The sequence below is a fragment of the Sinocyclocheilus grahami genome, unplaced genomic scaffold (assembly GCF_001515645.1).
Source record: "Sinocyclocheilus grahami isolate Dianchi unplaced genomic scaffold, SAMN03320097.WGS_v1.1 scaffold397.1, whole genome shotgun sequence".
NCBI classification, from domain to species: domain Eukaryota; kingdom Metazoa; phylum Chordata; class Actinopteri; order Cypriniformes; family Cyprinidae; genus Sinocyclocheilus; species Sinocyclocheilus grahami.
The window spans coordinates 312455-332333 of record NW_015505576.1 but is presented as its reverse complement, the minus strand read 5'-3'; the positions used below and the strand labels follow the sequence as shown (position 1 = coordinate 332333).

The following is a 19879-nucleotide window of genomic DNA, read 5'->3' as shown; positions in this document are numbered from 1 at the left end:
GGCCTCAATATAACCAAAAATATTAGCCATAACATAGCAGAAAATTTATTGTCAAGACGGCAAAAAGAAAAAAACCTTTCTGTAGCCTGGAGTTTAGATCTCTGCCATTCAATGGGGTTTACCGTATCTTTTATTAAAAGTATATCTTTTTCATTTTTTTACACAATACAGCCTTCATATTGGTTGGCTTTTTAAAAATTGTTTCATAAAAATGATTAAAACTTCTGTAATTAACATTGAGAATAAAAGTTACGCCTTCTTTCTTTGCGTGCTCATTTGGGCGGCGTTATGCAAATCTTCCCACATAGTGAGGTAGACATGTGGGGGCGTGTTAGAACGAGCCGTTTTAGGTAGGCGTGGTTAATTCTTAACTTTTATAAAGAATATCTCTTTGGATTTGAGACTTTAGTCTTTGTAACTTTACAGATCTTCTTTATGCACCAAGAGCTTGTAACACTCCAAAGAGAAAGGAAAAACTGAAATCGCATCATAAGACCCCTTTAAACGACTCTGACAGACACTTCAAATTGCTGCACTACCTGATTATAACCAGAAGATGGAGCAATACATTATAATATTCACTTTAAATACTGTGAACTCTAAAGAAACTGCTTGGAGTTTTTATTTTCCTTGAAACATATGACAAAAAAAAGTTACAAATCACAAACATCTGTGACAAATATTTGAGTGAACACAAGCCTATTAAACATACAATAGATTATATCGCGCTAGAACGGTACTCTAGTAAATCTAGCAATAAACACTATTTGTTTTATTTCTGAAACAGCCGTAAAGTTTCATGTGGAATCTGCGCATGGCAACTAGCAACACTCGCGCGCTCTCTGTGGAGGATGCGGCGAGCTGAGTTGCAAAACGGAACCGGGAGGACTCCGCCCTCACCCGCCGCCGCCTGCGGACATCAACACAGCTGCGGAACAAACACATACACACCCGTGTTCCTGACGCCCCGGTAATGGCGGATGAACGGTAAGATTGCGCATGTCGGCGTGTGATGAAACTGCAAGACTGTAAAATCAGTGACTGATCATGATGTCTTACATTCAAATTCACAAACTATCCATTTAATCCGTATGATCTGAATCTTAGATTTATAGTAGGGTGTTATTGAAACACTAAGTGATCGTATCAGGCCAGAAGAGAACCCCATGGAAGGCCTAATGGCCAATTTCAGAAAAAAATACAAAATAAATAAATAAAAATAAAACCCAAGGCAGTGCCACTACATTGGCAATGTTTTAGACATGTCTTCCAATGCTAACTTCACATTTGTATAAACGTTTATTTTGAATTGCCCATTTGACGATGTCGTTTATGGAGATACATTTCAGTATGCAAAATGATATAGGCCCTAATTCCCAAGGAATTCTCTCTTGTTTTCTCTGCAGTTAATTCTGCTATAGTTTCCTTATTTAAAGATGTGATATTGGTTGATATGCCCATAGTCAATCTAACTGATACAATATGTGGTCAAATTTGTTTTTCACAGACTAAAAATAACAAGTCTATTCGTTCTCTATTTTTAAAGGAGATTGCTACCAAGCCTTGCTCTATTGCTTATTGGACTAAATCTGTTGGAAATCCTAAGTGGGAAAGCATTTGGTTATTGCCTCATAAGTTCTTTGTTACAAACAAGATAAAAGAAATCTGTTTCAAAATATTTCATAACTTCTATCCTGTGTGTTGTGTGTGTGTGTAATACATTTTCTCAGTAAGTTTAAGAAGGATATTGACGTTAACTGCTCTTTTTGCTCTTTGCACTTGGAAACTGTACCCCACATCTTCTGGCACTGTAGTTATGGTATGATGTCTCTATGTTTATCAAAGAAAAGGTACTCTTTAATTTTAATTAGCATTTTGAAAATGTAGTTTTTGGGTATTTTAATTATGATAATGTAAATAAAGTTTTTGTTATTAATCTGTTTATTTTGTTGGTTAAGTTTCACATTCATAAGTGTACATTTTCTAACAAAAAACCCTGTTTTACAGTGTTTTTTAAAGAGTTGGAAAATTACTTGTGTACTATTCAACATAGTACTAATAGAAAGGCAATTCAAACTGTCAGTTTGTGTTCTGTCTTCAAATATTTGAGTAATGTAAAGGTCATGCATGTCTCTGATTATGTATGTATATATGTATATATGTGTATGTGTATATATATTTTTTTATTTATTTTTTTCCCCCTTTTCTTTTATCCTTTGTTACCCTGGCTTTGTATTGTTTTGTATATGTCGTTTAAAGCATAAAAACAAAAAATAAAAATAAAAATAGGCCCTAATTCTGCTTTTGAAAGCATCTCAAGCTGAGGCTCATCGGCTCCCAAAACTGCTGCAGAACCGCTTCTTCACACTAACCTCATTGCGCTGATTGACCGCCAGCGGGCGCTGCTGGAAGGAAAGTCTTCCTACTGTAAGCTTGAAGAAGCACACCTGACAATATGATGTGTTTTTATGTGGCCCCACAAGATGAAGACACGCCAGCTAGTATTTTATTACGCTTAAAATATAAATCCAGCGACATTTAGTTTGCTGTTTTTCCCTGTGTGGATTTTTTTCTTGAATTTAAGGCATTTTCACACAAAATGGCTGCCAATCAGAGCCCGCCATTCAATCATATGTGTTAGAATCATCTTACAGACATTTTTTATTTTTGTATTTTTTTATCCTCACTGAAAAAGCATACGGGAAAACGTTAATGGTGGTTTACGTTATTTTAAAACAGAAAACAGGTTGGTTATTTGACTTGACCAGTTTAAAGAAATGAACTCCGATTATAAAACACAAGAATATCAGTCTTAATGGCATAATTGCATTTGTTTACAAGCAACATTGAATGTTGTACTGACGTAGACATTCATTTTTAGTTTTCTCTAAACGTACACTTTTACAGAAAATGTGGCAAGTTTCGAAATCATATAGCTAGGGATGTAACGATTAACCGCGAGCCGGTTGAAAATCGATTCAAATATGTGACGATTCAAATCGGTTGAGATGCTAAACAAATCGCGATTCAATTAGGGGGAGGAGTTTATATGAATGCATGTCTGAGGGGAACTTACTGTCTTTAGAAAAGTTTAGATGGTATTTTTTATTTTCCTCTTGCCTCTGCATAATGTATATTAAAGTTCATAAGTGCAGCGCTGCTTTGCTTACAGCGGAAACCAAGGAAATGCTTTAAGCGCCACCTGCTGGCAGAGAGTGAATCTGCATCTCATTCAGCTCGTCTGCTGTTTCGGTTTCATGCAGATATTTTTTATGTATAGTTTCACAAAACTGAAGTCAAACCATTCTGTTTTTGCTTCAAATTTCGAAACTATACAATCTAATTTAGATTAAAAACTGCTCATGTTGCATGTATGCAGCATCTTTGTTTGGATCGTGATTAAAATGTAGTGGTTGCCTCTAATTTTAAATGGAAAGAGCACAGACAAAGCATATGAAGATATTTATTTTATTTGTGTTACTTATTTATTTGATTTGGGGCTTGTTTTAAAATTTCAATTTAGTTTTGTTATTTATTTTTTACATTATATTAACATTTTGTAATTTAGCAGAAGCTTTTATCCAAAGCGATTTACAAATGAGGACAATAGAAGCAATCAAAAGAGCAATAATATGTTATATTGTTATTATTATAGGACCTTATTATAATATACTATATTAGTATGTTATTATTATAGTATTATATTTCAATTTCACAAAAGAAATGTGCAGCATTTTTATCCAAGCAATAATAAAAAGACACGTTTAGTTTATAATTTGTCTTAAATCTCATTTTGGTAAAAAAAATGATAATAATCGTGAATCGAATCGAATCGTGAGTTGAGTGAATCGTTACATCCCTACATATAGCCTATCAAAAGAGCGGGAATTACCAGACTGTAATGAACTTGACAAAGATTGTCAGGAGTTTTCTAAAAAGTTTCGTTTTATTATCCACATCAGTCTGGATTTGAAACTTCATCTACAGGTATAGAATTTCATCTTTTTATAGCCATGTAAACTGCTGAACTGTTGAAAAGCATGAACACCAGCGTAAATAATAGATGAGGCTATATTTAAATATTTTCCTCAGTGTGTCTAAAATCAAAGCACGTGCTTGTGCGTCAGTTCCAGCGTTTATTATTCGCGTTTGGATTAAAGGAGCGACATAAACTCCTCTTACATTTCACAGGGCGCTATGAAATATTCATGCTGGAAAATTCCTCCATTCTGCACAAATGAACGCGCCACGAGCAGCCCGAACAAAACTGAATCAAACGAGCCTCGGTCCATATATTAGCCTAAAACCTAGAAGTTTCTTTTTTTTTTTCATTGTCATCTGTTGAGTATTAGCTATTTTGCAGTAGCCTAAAGATAACAAATGCAGCCAATTCATTTCGATAAAAAAAAAAAAATCATAATAAATACACATTAATTAATAAATACAAGCTTTCAGTTTTGTTCAACGGGTCATTTTAATGTACTGAAATTGAGCAGACAAAATTGTAACATTTTATTCTTAAGAAAATGAAAAACATATAGGCTAAACGCCGTATATTGCGTTTTAAACAGAAATTAGGCGGATCAGGAATCTAATAACGTTTTAAAAACTTTTTCGCAGATTAATAGAAACGAAAAATAGCCTATAAACTGCAGCAAAGACTGGCAATTAAACAACTGATCATCTCCCCGTCTAAAATCTTTTTGTGTGTGACAAAATGCGCCAGAATCACGATAAAGACTCATATTTTACACTATGTTCGAGCTGTGATAATTAGGAAACTGCATGGGAATGTTGTAGGAAATCTTCCCCCCCTCTATTCTCTATTTTAGCTCTTCAGTTCAACATTAGTAGGCTACACATAAAAGTGTTTTTAAAAGTATGTGACTGGGTTTTATAATTTTATCGAATTATAATTCGAATATCGTGTGTTTCGAATAGAATAAGTCCTTACCTTATAATGAAACCATACATGTAGTGGTCTTTGTAAGAATGATTGATGTAGCAGCAAGCCTTCACGTGTAAAACTGAGAAGGAAGCATTGAAAAATATCCTCCCCTCATACTCGATACGATCGGGCTTGTGTTGGTTTCGGTGGATAATTTCGGAGAGATGGAGGAATTGAACGAATGCAGCATTAAACCAAAAGAAAGGAGAAGAGCTGAATAAACTCTGTGAGCTCTATTGACAGCCATGCGTTTCCTCGGGGGTTCGGCTGGGTGGGGGTGGGCGAGGTGAAGCTATGGCGGATCCGAACTGCTCAATGCATCCAAACAGACCCTCCAATCTGTTGGTTTTGTTAGCATCTCTGTAAGCCTTCTGCTGTGAACTCACTTCATTGATGAGCTAAACTGGGATCTCGCCTCCTAGCAATGTTGACAAAATGATTCCAATTGAATTAGTTTCATTCAAGAGTAAACGAATATTTTCATATTCACTTTGGAGGGGAAGTCTAAATAATGGCCAATCTCAACAGCCAAGGCTGCTTCTGTTCAGTGTGTTTTAAAATTATTTTAAGTGAAATGCACTTTAAATATCCAGCTTGTGAATGAACATGACAATTGGTGAACTGTTTTGCATTTCAATAGCACCTATTTGCATTGTCCTGATTTCACATGTGGAAAACATTTCCACGCAATGAGTTTGGATTTGAAGAATTCATGTCTAAACTGCTCTGACAGATAGAAAAAGTTTGGTTTGTTTCTTTAAAAAGAAAACAAGAGATCCTCCAAACGTTACATTTGAAAAGTTTCAACTCTTGCTAGTTAAAACAAAAAAAGGTTGAACTCTTATTAAGTGGTTTATGAACAATTCAGGATTGAAACAATTGAACTGAACACGTGCGATTTAAATGCTGTGCAATATTTTGCTTTAGAATGTATTACTGTTTAATCTCCTTTAGTTTACATATCATTTGAATGACATAAGTATGGATTTAATGAGAGCTTAAAATTCAACCAACACGTTCATGACTGTTATATATAGGTAACTGCTATGTCAGTGGATTTTAGGAAAGTTTGTAGAGTGTTGTTATTCAGTCCAGCATTAAACTCAACAGGTCAAAATCAGTTAACAGTTTTGTGTAATATTCATCGGAAATAAAAATGACAAGTTTGAATAACCTGCTGATGATTTAAGCCTCGCTTTTATTTTCTAAACTCTACAATCACAAGCGTTTTGTTTTTTTTACCACCACAAATCAATATTCTTCAGTGCTGTTGATTTAAATAACTTTTCTAACCTGGACCTGTTTTGCGTTTCCGGTAGACATAAAACACAGAGCAACTTCTTTATTTATCTGTCTGTCCTGGAACTTATTCGATGCTTGCGAACTTTAACGGGATCAAGATTTAAATAACTTTTCTAACCTGGACCTGTTTTGCGTTTCCGGTAGACATAAAACACAGAGCAACTTCTTTATTTATCTGACTGTCCTGGAACTTATTCGATGCTTGCGAACTTTAACGGGATCAAACGGGGACATTTAGGGTGTGTCCGTAACCTCGTGGGGCGTTTTATGAATGGTGGATGTGAAGCCCTCGTGCAGGAAATGAGAAACTCCATAACATCTGACACCGGGGACCAGATCCGTGACCTGCGCCGTAATGGCACGACCACCATCCATCTCTTCCACACACACACACAGGTTTGTTTTTATGGTTTAAGGGGACTCTGCATAGGTGTAATGGTTTTTATACTGTACAGACCGTATATTCTATTGCCCTACACCAACCCTACCCCTAAACCTACCCCTCACAGGAAACTTTCTGCATTTTTAGATTTTCAAAAAAACTCATTCTGAATTATTTATAAGCCTTTTGAATTACGGGGACACTGAAAATGTCCTCTTAAATCACCTTCTCGTTGTAATACCTATGTCATACCCATGTTATTATACAAATTTGTGTCCTCATAAACCACATAAACATGCACACACTCACACACACACACACACAGCATCTGCGACAGCAGAACTGGTGCAGGGGGTGGGGAGATTGGGGGCAGGGGTGAATTCCGGAGGGGGGTCCGCATGGATGGGTGGGTGGGGGTGGGTGAAAATGGGCGGGGCGTAGGAGCAGTGGGGGTAGTTTTTGATTCACTCCACCAACGTGTTTTTCCTCTGGCTCAAAGACAGAGAAAAACATCCTCTGCCAAGGCATCAGGTTTGATCATGAGGTTGTCAGAAACGTTTACTGAACGAATTTCTTGTAGAAACGAAAACATTACGTTGTTATTACAGGAGAAAATTATTTCAGTTGTCAGTTTCAGCTTATTTTCCATTTCAACTGGTTGGTTTAATGCACATTTGAATTTTTTTGTGAACAGATCACTCCGATACAATTCAAAAGAACACAATAAGCACAGAAACAGAAAGAGAAAGTAACATTGCATGTCATCCTGTTCCATACTTTCATTTTTAGAACATTCCATTATATGGGTTACATTTTGGGCTCAATGTTTACCATGCTTTATCACTTTGGAAAAAGTGGGGTGATTTGCTAGTTGTTTTGGAATAAATGCTCTCTTTTCATGAATCAACAGATCATGTATTTTGAAGGCTAAATATATTTATACTGTTGCAATACACTTATTTGATGTTTTTATGTTTGTTCTGTGTAGACGTGCATTGATGTAGATATCCGTATGCATATATTTTCAAGTGCGCAAAGTAACCCAGAAAACAAATCCACGGAGGACTTGGTCAATAAGGTCTTCTTATTCTGATTCAGTCTCATTGACGTTTGTACTGCAGCAAACAACAAATGCAAACTGCAGCGTGCTTCAACAAACGATCATTTGATTATCTAATTTCTCCCAAACTATAATACGGAATGTTTTGTAAACGCTTAAAAAAAAGCAGAAAGACCTCAGCAACAGCAGAACAACAAAAACATTTTTAGTGAATTTTAAAAGATACCAAATGCGTGCAGAAGAAACATTTCCGTCTTTTTGGTTAATGACATAAAGGTATAACTTTAAAACAAATGTATATAATAGGCAAACGATTATTAATCTAAGTTTAATGGAACAGTAAAACCAATACCCTCTGTATACATTCTGGAAATCTTTTGTGTAGCATTTCTCTGCGACAAGTGTTATGCAAGTATTTACTTTCTGTGGTTACCAGCGGTTGGAATTTGGTTACATAACGCATCATTAAATTGTTACATATAAATGAAAAAAAAACAAAACTAAAATGCTGGACTTTTTATGGCCCCTCGAATGACTTACAAAACAGATTTTAGACGTTATAAAACGCGTTAAAAAACTGAACCTGTACAGACGGAGATGCTTTTACGTGACGCCGCAGCAGTAGAGCTGAAGTCCAGCCCGGTTCCGAGTCCGCACCCTCTCCCGGGCTCACGGAGCAGTCACGTGTGCAGCGCTGCGAGCGAATGAGAAACGGAGAGAGAGAGAGAGAGAGGGAGGGAAAGAGAGAGGGGATAGGAGATGTTAAAAGAGACATGAGAAAATATCCAAAAAGGAGACGCACGCCGTACCATGCGCGCTAAATTTGTGCCCGCTGGAAATCGGGGTGTCGGATCGACGGTGACACGCATCACCCCATTTCACGGAGGAAACGATTTCGCTGGAACTTTGGAACGGAGGATCCGCGGGGAAACATGGCCGAAGGTTACGATGCTTTTTTTTTTTTTTTAAACATCTCTTTTCACGTTCAGACGGGAACGCGTGTTGTCCGCCGTGCTTTGTTTACGTTGTTTGTAGCCTACATGTGATGAAGAGCCCCGGTTGAGTTGGGGAGTTGGGGGTGGGAGGGGCGGGTAACGTGTGCACACCTGCCCCACGCCAGGCGGTTCACATAGCCTACGGTAGGCGAGATGTTTTACGACTACAAGAAGTTACATAGTATACTAACTGGGCACATTGAGCAATCGCAATGCACTGCGCCTTCTCATCTGAAGTGTAGCTCTACTCTTCATTGAGTTTCTCCAGTTTCCCCGAGGGTGGGTTGTAGACAAGCATGTAAGAATATAAGGTTAAGAGACCAAAATGTAAAAGTTTAAGAGTTTGTCGCTGAAAACCCCATATATTGATTGATTATAAAGAGAAGGGGGTGTCTTTGGTGGTTAGGGCCCTGGTTGTAAACGCATCGTTGCACTAAACGCCTGTTGTTGAGTAGAATTGGGGGATTTCCCCTTAGAAACGCTGCCTACACATACCTACGGTCATTTGTGTACACCGAGAACAAAGTATAGGCTACATCTCACGAACGTGCACACCACATCATGGGCTTTTCTCCCTTGACCGCACAGGGCCGCGCGGAGGTGGCGGGTTGGACCCCGCCAGGACTCCGCCGCAGATTCTGGCTGGCTCGGGTTACTGCAAGTGGTTTAATGTCCGCATGGGGTTTGGATTTATATCGATGACCAGCAGCGAGGGGAAGCCAGTGGACCCTCCACTAGACGTGTTCGTTCACCAAGTAAGTCCAACAATGCATGTGCTGGGTTTCAGCCGTTCAGCTCCCGACTCTTTTTTCACGTTATCTGTCGCATCTCATTGACATCAGCAGCAGATGTGCTCGAGGAAAGCACAAGTAAACATGCGCTTGTGTTTTCATCCCCTGTCACTTTAAGAACCCCGAAAACGCATCTTTACTCTCCATTGATATCATCACACGAACGCAGGTCTACTAGTAAACCGAGGTATTTAGGACGCAGCTCTTAAAGGAACCTGAAAAGACTTCATTAGGAAGAGAAAAGCTAGACGAGCCCATGACATTTGCGTTTATTCGCCTCATGCTCGCAGGAACATGTCTGATAAACCTGCCAACATGTCGGCAAATGTCACACGATGATCAGACTGCGTTCACAACCAGACTTTTGAAGAACGGCAAGCGATTTCGGTGTGAGCTGTTGTACTGAACATCATGTGCTCTCGTGTTTACATGGGTGTAGTTCAGCCCCCCTTTCACAATATTTCTTCGTCGTCTTCTCATGGACATTCAGAGCTAAATCAATGCAGACACGTGTACTAACCGGAAATTATCCCCTTTCATCATTTTCCATGCTTTCCACGGCAACTTAAAATAGCACACGCAGATTTAAAGAACAAAAGCAGAGGTTTCTTCTGAATTGTATTAGCACTCGAGCTCACCACACTTGTTTGCTGTCAGATTTGCTGCTTTGTTACATTGTGTTTTTGTAATCTGTTGGTGATCATATATGTCTACTGCTGGATGTTAATGAGATGTTAAAATGATTCCTGGGACTTACCATTTCCATTGTTACAAAACACATCTGCATAATCATTTAATTGAATAACACAACAGCTAGTTTGCATGGAAACACGTGCTGATTTTTTATCTATCTATCTATCTATCTATCTATCTATCTATCTATCTATCTATCTATCTATCTATCTATCTATCTATCTATCTATCTATCAATCATATTTTTTAAAGAATTTAAAACCATGTAAATGTATTGAGTTATTGATCACAGTAGTGCATTATTTTCTTGAATTCAACAATGCTTTAATAACCTTTTATTATGTGTTTAACTAAATTACTATTGCTCAACAATTTTCAAGTAAAAGATTTTGCTTTATGTATTCATCTTGTGATTACTGTTTTAATGGATGCATTAGACACATTGTTTTTGTTTAAAAAATAGAATTTTGTTGCATTATAGTTTCAAATTTGTGAATTAGCACAGTTAAGGAATTTGATGAGCATTAAAAGAAGCATTCTAAATATATACAGAATTAATTAAAATGATTTAAAACAGCCAGTTTGACATTGTTATCTGCAAGATTTTTTGAGGTGAGTTTCATTTCAAATTTCAAGCTTGTGTGGACATGGTTTTTTTTTTTTGGTGCATGAACCTCTTGTGCTAGTAGCCCCTAAACCTGAGTGCATTCTGGGAAATGCAGTTCTCAAAAAAGACAAACAGCAGCCAGAGATACAGTCAGAATGCCACTGAGTTTAATAACATATTTATAGCTATTGTAATATATATATATATATATAATAATTAAGGCAAATGGTTAGAAATGAGCAGGTTGAAATCAAATGAAATCTCCACATCTGTAGTTGTAAATTCAGGTTAAACATACTGTCTTTATGTTAAATCTTGATGACATAGGTTAAGCATGGAACATTTCCTACCTTGTATGCATTTGAGTAGTTATTGTAAGAACGTTTTGTACTACTGATAAAACGGTTCTTCTAATAAGCATGAAGTAAACAATTGTACCGAATGCATTTGGAAAAGGAAGCCTGCTTTTTCCTCATAGCTCAAGCATGGGAAAGTGTATTGATTAGAGTCGTGTTTGTCATTTGGAAGAGCCGTTTGGTTTATTTTTGTGTGCGGTCAATCCTGTGTTTCCTTTTACTGTATATGAAAATCCTGAAACCAGCAAACACACTGTGGCTCCTAACACATATATCAATATCTAGATATCATTAGAATTTGCACTAATATCTTTTACTTGTACATTTACTTTTGTACATTCTTTTCACTACGGTGTTTTTACTTATCCAAGTAAGCAAATTATTAGCTATAATCTCAAAATGCTTAAATATCGCCTGATTATATTAGTCTATCACAAGTTAGCCGGAGTATTCACTGATTGCAGCATTATTCATTTGCTTAATTATTTGTATGTTTTGACCGCTCAAGCTAATTTTAACATCATCCACACACAGGTCATGATGTTGATGCTGGCTTGTGTGTGTCTGTGCATGTTAGACAGACTAATGGCACAAGCAGCTGAAATCCATAATGTCTCTGATAAAGATTTGCATTTCGTTGCTATGCGGCGGTTTATTTGGGTTCTTTGTGTCTGAATGCTGCACGTACATGTGCCTTCATGCTGCATTGAAAATGAAAAAACGCAGGGTGTGTTTGTGTGTTGTTTAGGATGTGCAGCCGTTGTGGATTGTGTGTGTGATAAGCAGAGTGTGTACAGCTGATTATTCCCTCGGTGTGTCTAAACCTGATATTATGTATAGAAACAGAATGTTTCATTTGGCAGTTGGTCAAAAAAACGCCACATTTCTTACAAACAAGAATGAACTGTGTGGTTTAGGACAATACATGTATGCATTTGCAGACGCTTTTATCTAGATTGTTATTATAATTTTTCAACCATGGGAATTGAACCCATGACCTGAGCATAGCTGCTTTGCTGTTTGCGTAATGTGTGCCTAAATAAAATGTATTGCTGTCTTTCCCCTTTATGAAAAATTTCCAGCCAATTTTTCTTGATATATATATGTATTTATATGTTAGTTACGATACATTATTATAGCTATGAGGCTGTAATTGTAAAAGTAGCTATGAAATAAAAATGGTATGAATGAAATCAGCATTACCTATGTGTATGTAATCAGCATTATTTTATTAGTATTCATTTGAAATCTCTTGTTTTGTCTCTTAACAGCTGATTGAAATATTTTATTAAATCAGATATGTTGTTTGAAAATAATTATAACAGTTTCTATATAGAATTTAGCCTTTTCTATTCATGACAGCCAAAATTATATCGTATCAAGGAAGTAATATGAATTATTTGAGATGAAGTAGGTTATTATTGTTTTTCAACTGGCACCAATTCCAACACTCTGACTTTAATGTTAAATTTAATCTTTAAAATTTGTTGTATATTAAATTTGATGAAGCCGTCTTTCTCAGTGCAAGTATATTAATTGTCCTTTTACTAATGGTGCATAATATGTTTCTTAAACCAAAAGATACCAAATGATGGTTACACTTTACTTTGAAGCACTTGTGTATAATGCATTATAAAGGTATTCATATTATTATGCATTACGTTTTAAAGTTAAAATGCATATAATAGTTGCATATTCCTTGTTGCATCTGAAATTGGGTGTTTGTCATGTGTTCTAATCCATTGTACTTTCTAAAGGTGTAACAATGAATAGTATTATAACTGTGGTTAGATTTATCACAAAATGCATTATAAGGTGCTTTGCAAGGCATAATTAATGCATTAAAATACTTTTATAATGCATTATATATAAAGGCTTTAAGTAAAGTGTTACCGTTGTTACATTAGCCTCCCTTAATACAACCAGTACATCAATACAGTATCCTGTAGTCATTGAAACACACCAGTGTTTCTCCTGTGTTTCAGATCTCCTACAAATCCATGAGCTTTTTGTGTCAATCCAGGACAGGAAAGTGTGTGAATAAGAAGAAAAGAGAATGCATGTGTGTGTGTGTTTTTGTTTGTACGTGTAAAGAGGATTTCGGTGTGTGTGTGTGTGTGTGTGTGTGTGTGGTGGGGGTTGGGGTCCTCTAACATTCTTTAAAAGAGGAATTTCGTTAAAGACAAAAAAAGGGAAAGGAGGCGTGGCTTCGGCTGGCCCTCACACTCCGAATCAACGCACTGCGCTGTGTGTTTGTGTGTGTTTCATTAGGAGCTTTGTGTTTGATTCTCCCGAATGCTGCACCTTCTGCAGTGTTTGTGCGTGTGTGAGGCTAACTGCACGAATGCATGTTGATGTTTATAAATGTGTTGCTGTGTCTCGATCATTTTTGGTGTTTATACACTAAAATAAAGCTTCATTATTGGCATTGATGGTTCCACGAAGAACCATGAAACCTTTCCATTGCACAAAAAGGTTCTTTAAAGTGGAAAAAGTGTTTTAAAATGTTAGATAACTTACTGAAAGGTTCTTTGGGGTTGTTCTTCTCAAATGATATGATCGATAAGACACGGCAACATATTTTTTAAAGTTCTATAAGATTTTATAAAATGATTTGGAGTAATTCTTAGAGCCAGTTTGATTATACTTAAAATTTTAAGGCAGGGACTGAACTTAAGTTTTAAAATTGAATTTGAATCTTAGATTTTTTCTTAGTTTTGGTATTGCTGCTTTTCGAACCTTTAAAAAAAAAAATTTTTTTTTAAGAGTGCAGGTTTTGAGCAGTGATGTTGTCCAATTATATTTGTTGCTCTCTACGCTATAGTCTGTGCACAAATCAATCTCCAGAAGCGAGCTAAATCTGATAAAGCCTCTATGCTGTCATTTCCCTTAATGAGAAATGTTTAAGAAAACCTTTATTATATTGAATTTGAACTTGTATATTGATCTCTAGGTTGTGTAAAGTAGTCGATTACACTGGGCAACAGTACAAGCTTGTGTTATAGCCCAAGAAGTTGTGATTGTAAAAGTAGCAACACTCTTAAAAATAAAGCTTCCAATTAGGGTTTTTCACAGCAATGCCATAGAAAAATCATTTAGGGTTTACCTTTCAGTGAACAGTTCTTAAAATAATCTTTTTTTTTTTTTTTTTTAAGTGTGAAGAACATTTTTCCACTTTAAAGAACCTTTGGAGTAATGTTTATTTTTAGTGTATGAAATAAAAATGATATGAATGAACTAACAGGTTGAAGTTATTAAATATGTAATCAGTATTTACACTTATTGCTCACTTTGCTATAGTTTGAGGGCGAATTTATCAAAGTCTGCTAAATCTCCCTTTGAGGACAACTGAGGACATGTTTAACTGGAAAAATGATTTGTACATTATATTTTTAAATTCTAAAAATGCTGTTCTTTTAGGGATGGGTTCTGTGGTATGTCCTTATTTACATAGCTAGTTAAACGTGTGTGTGTGTGTGTGTGTGTGTGTGTTGTGAGGTTTCTCTGGGCCCCTGAGATTAAGCTCTCATCCAGACTCCTCCTCTCAATGCTGCACAGATCTCACTCCTCCTCTAACATACATGCTCCTCTCCTCATCCTGTGCGCCATCGATTTGTTTTTAACTGCTGATGCCAATACTGATATCTAGAGTGTAGGATGAAATATATGATAGCAGATGAGATGCACAGTTTCTAAAATTGACTCTTATTTTACACAATAAAAAATGCAAGTGAAAAATGTTTATTACCTGTCGACAAGACTGTTGGTAAATTTTTTAATGGATTTAAGAAGAAACGAATAATTAAACTTCTTTAAATCAAGCAAGCTGACAAGTATCTCATATATGTTATATATGTGAGTGTAAAATCTTTGATCTAAGACTTATAATTCAGGTTTACAATCACAGGATTATCAGACCTGATGGATGCATGCATTTATGCTCATTCCTGTTATGCAGAACGTTTGTGCTCCGTAACATAAAAAGGGAATACACATGTGTTGTCATTTAAGGAAGTGTTTATATGCTTTAAACTAATTATAACTTCATTTACACAATAGCAACAGTAACAGATTGTATGCATGAGTGTGTCAGTTGAAGTTAATTTTGTATATATATATATATATTTTTAATAGTATCATACTGTAATTTCATCAATGAAGACAAAATGTTTTAGTGTGATACAAAGCAACTAGTCAAATCCCTTAATACCTTTTTCATCTTGCTGGTTTTGTAAGTTAAAGGGATTTTACAAAAGGCTAACAGGATAGAAAGTGACATTGAAGACTTAGGTAAAACAATAAATTAATTACTAATTAAAATAATATTCTTAAGTAAAACATTAAATTTTGTTTGAAATATTTTGATTAAAGTTAATACTTTAAAGTTAATAAAAATAAACACTTGGTAATATTCTTTTTTGTTTCAATGTTGTTAATTATTATTTTAGAAGTGAATAACACACTACAAAATGTAATATCTGCTTATGGTCTATTTAAAAATCAATGTACTCTCAATTTAATATTAATAATAATATTGTATTTGTATGCATATAAATGTATGTGTAATATAATTATTATTATTTTTTTTTAGTTTATATTCCCTGTTCTGCTAGTAGTTGTGACAAAACAGAAACATGATTTTATCTTTAAAATTAGGTTTATACTGGGTTTAATATTTTATCTACACTCTAAAAAATGCTGGGTTAAATACAACCCAGTGCTGGGTAAAATAGGGACAAACCCAGCAATTGGGTTGTTTTGACCCAGCGGTTGGGTTACTACCCAGAAGGCTGTGTTAAACATTTAACCAAACCGCTGGGTCAAAACAACCCAATTGCTGGGTTTGTCCCTATTTTACCCAGCACTGGGTTGTATTTAACCCAGCATTTTTTAGAGTGTAGTATGCTAAGAGACATAATGAGGACATGAAAGTACTGTATAACAGAAATGACCCAGAACATATTATGAATATAGTTCATTATCTGCCTTAAATTCTTTCTCATTAGCTGCTGATGTCATTTCATCCTCTGCTGTTATTTCTAATCATCTTACTTTTATAGATTCTCTGTTTTCATCTAAATGTTACCAGTTCTGCTTTTACTATGTTTTCTCCCTTATTGTATTTAATATTCTTTCTCACTCTCTCTTTACCCGGTTTTGTTCACTTTCATTTCTTTTCTTTTCTTCCAGAGCTCGATCTCTTCTACATCCTGCACTTTTATTCTCCATTTCTCCATTCCAGTTCTTCATTTCTTCATCTCAACACAAGCTGCAGGTCACATGACTTCCTCCTTCGGCTCTGCCCATATATGGAGTGAGTGTGTGGGTGGAGCCAGCTGCTGATCTGACACAAACAAAGGCTCACTTTCCAAGAGTTCACTCATAGCTTTTTGTAGTACTGAAATCTAATGACTGTAATAATTGTTTTGTTTAGTATTTTTATTGATTTTTTTTCTTATTGGTAGCACTTTAGAATAGGGAACACATGAGAGTTTTCCTCTAATAAACTCCTAATTTGCTGCTTATTTATAGTTAGTAAGGTAGTTGTTAAGTTTAGGTATTGGGTCGGGTTAAGGGATCTAGAACATGGTCATACAGAAATGGACATTAATATGTGCCTATAAGCAGTGTTGGGGGTAATATATTACAAGTAACGCAAGTTACGTAATCAGATTACTTTTTTCAAGTAACTAGTAAAGTTTGACAGCAAAATATGCTTTATGTATTTAATCCCATTCTATTAACCAATGTCTTTGCTTCTGACCTTCGATGATCCAGTTCAACCGTTCTAATAAGCACAAATTACTCTAGACAAACATTTGTGTTTTTTATTTATTGCTGAAGAGTGTTGAAATGTCTTCTTCTGCTTTCTACTGTACGGACGTAACTTTACTTTCCCTTCAGCCTGAGGCTTATTCATTTCACTTTTGGTGTGAAAAGGCTTTATATATATAACTTTTTTATTTTAAAATCAAACAAGCAAGCCCTGTCCAGATTTAAAAAGTAATGCAAAAGTAAGGTAATGCATTACTTTCCATAAAAAGTAACTAAGTAACGTAATTAGTTACTTTTTTATGGAGTAACGCAATATTGTAATGCATTACTTTTAAAAGTAACTTTCCCCAACACTGCCTATAAGTACTAATAAACAGCCAATATGCTAGTAATATGCATGCTAATAAGCAACTAGTTAATAGTGAGAATTAGACCTTAAAATAAAGTGTTACCTTTTTATTTAATACAATTTTTAATCATTTTATTAATGCTTGGCTCTCACTGGTTGAATTGGCTCTTAAATGAAATGTTAAAAAAAGTTCTGTATTTTATTATTTTGTTAGTTTAATTTTAGGACTTGATTTGTGATCTCGTAAACTCATTAAATGAAGTGTCTTTTATAAGAAAACATCTGCCAAGAGCACAAATGTTAAATGTATCAGAGTGGTGTGTTTAGAATTGTTTAAAATCACAAGTCAAATGGTTTGGACAGATAAGAAAAAGGCAACATAAACCAGATACCAAAATCTATGACTTCTTTAACTTTTTTTAGAGAGCTTTGTATGTTTGCTTTTCAAAAAATAAGCAAACTTTCAGCGAAAGACAGTAAGCTACATTGGTGTGTTTTATTATAATGAATAAACGCATAAAAAGTAACAAACCAAATCCTGACAAACATAAACTGTAGTTTTAATTCTGTTTTTATTTATTTTCTGTGCATTTGTTTTATTTTTAAGCTTCATCAGTATCCAAACAGACACAAACATAAAATCAACGTGAATATCTAAATGGTCTTTTTGAGATTGAATTGTTTCTGTTCTCGTCAAATGTTTTTTTTCTTATAGATTTTCATTCTGTACGCTCACACACATTTTTTTAACAATATAATCATTCTCAAAGGCATTTTTAAAATGTAAAAATAAATGCAGCCGTAACTCGACCATGTGCACTTTATATACACACACACACACACACACACACACACACACACACACACACACACACACACACACACACACACACAGAGCTCATATCCGGCTGCTATCAGGAGTGTGTGTCGAGTGATGTAGTGTGTGTCAGCAGATCAAGTACTGCGTGTGCGTCTTGTAGTCAGTGCAGAAGTGTGTTGTTAATTTAACTCAGGGAAACGGGATGCCTGTGTGTGTGTGTGTGTTTGAAGGGGGTTGGGCAGAGGTCAAAGGTCACAGTGAAGGATGAAAACATGTGGAGGAGGGGTTATGTGCGATACGTCCGGCCCTTTGGTGGCGCTCTCCGTATTTCTCACTCCTGCTTTCTGTCTTCCGTCTCTTGTGTTTCAGCTTTTTTTGTGACACACATCTTCTCCTGTGCTCATGGATTAGATTTCTTAATTGTGCTTTATTGGATGAATTCAGACATCAGAGACGTGTCTGCTGCTGCCTGATCTTCCTGTTTGCAGTGCTTCTCTCTGAACTTTGACCTGGAAATATAAGCACACACCTAGATTAGAAATCAAAAAGAACTTGTCACTCAGAAATTGCTAGTAAATCTCACAATTAATTACAAACAACAAAGTTACACAATGAATTACACATGCAGATTTAAAGTAGAAAGACTAAAGACTATTCTCTTGCAAAACTGTGTTTTTACAACTTTTATTCAGTTCACTAATTATAAATTTTATGTGGTATTTACAACTTTGTTTTGTGTGTGTGTAAAAATTAAATATCCTAAAATCTTTACTTATCAATTTCAGTTTAATCATTTTTTTTTCTATGAATCTACAATCATGTTAATATATTAATATTTAATTACATCAATAGACAAAATCAACATATAACTTTATTAATAGGTAATTAATACAAAACAAAATGTTATAGGTAATGTATTTTCACATTTAGTAAAAATAGTATTTTACTGTAAAAGACTATTTAAGTCATCATTTTTGCAAGCATTTGGTTGCTTCTAACCAGGTAGAAGCTGTAAAAAATACCACAGTTATCATATATTGTGCTTTTTATTTTTCGATTTTGTTGAATTGTCTTTTATTAAAGTATTTACTTTTGCAGTATTAACTTTTACATGTAATAAAATCTAATTAAAAAGTTAAACGGGTGATGAATTAGATTCTGTCACGTGGCAGTCAACTGAACAGTACAGTTATTGCAGTTATGTGTCATTTAGTTTAATCGTTCTTTGCTATTTTTTGCAAGTGGTTTAGTCACTATATTTAAATAGTAAAATAAAATTTTTGGTTCCTATAATCAAATGTGTTAGATTCTGTCAGGTGGCACTTAAGTTAAAATCTGTTTTTGATTTCAGTGAGGTAAAATTGTGCATTTTATGCAAGACCAAATGTGTTTTTAAACATTGCTTTTGTAATGCAGGTTAATGTGATATTCACAGATTGCAAGTTGTTATTTCTAGTAAGCTAAATCTTTCTCTTGAACATCTATAATATCATTCTCTCCCTGATAAACATGAAATGTTCAAGATTTGATGGATCTTTCTGTAGATATGATCAATCTGTTTGATTTCTATAAATATTTTAGAATGATAGTTTTATAATGTGGCTCCTAAAAGTTAAACTAGGAGCCAAATGTATTAGATTCTGTTAGGCAGCAGTTATAAAGACAGTTACATTAATATTTGGTGATTAAACAAAATAAATGTACTTTAGTTGCTTTTTTCCGCGAGCCGGTTGAAAATCTATCCAAATATGTGACGATCGGTTGAGATGCTAAACAAATCCCGATTCAATTAGGGGTAGGA

The 19879-nt window shown here is 35.2% G+C and overlaps 1 protein-coding gene across 1 annotated transcript in view; it reads left to right on the top strand.

Annotated features, from left to right (window-relative positions):
- The first annotated feature begins 6448 nt into the window (after positions 1 to 6448).
- LOC107550364 (protein lin-28 homolog A-like) overlaps positions 6449 to 19879 on the top strand; it is a 25905-nt gene continuing 12474 nt past the window's right edge. The window contains exons 1-2 of the mRNA XM_016231625.1: positions 6449 to 6602; positions 9276 to 9442. Of these exons, the coding sequence (XP_016087111.1) occupies positions 6449 to 6602; positions 9276 to 9442 (321 nt within the window). The remainder of the gene's footprint in view (positions 6603 to 9275; positions 9443 to 19879) is intronic.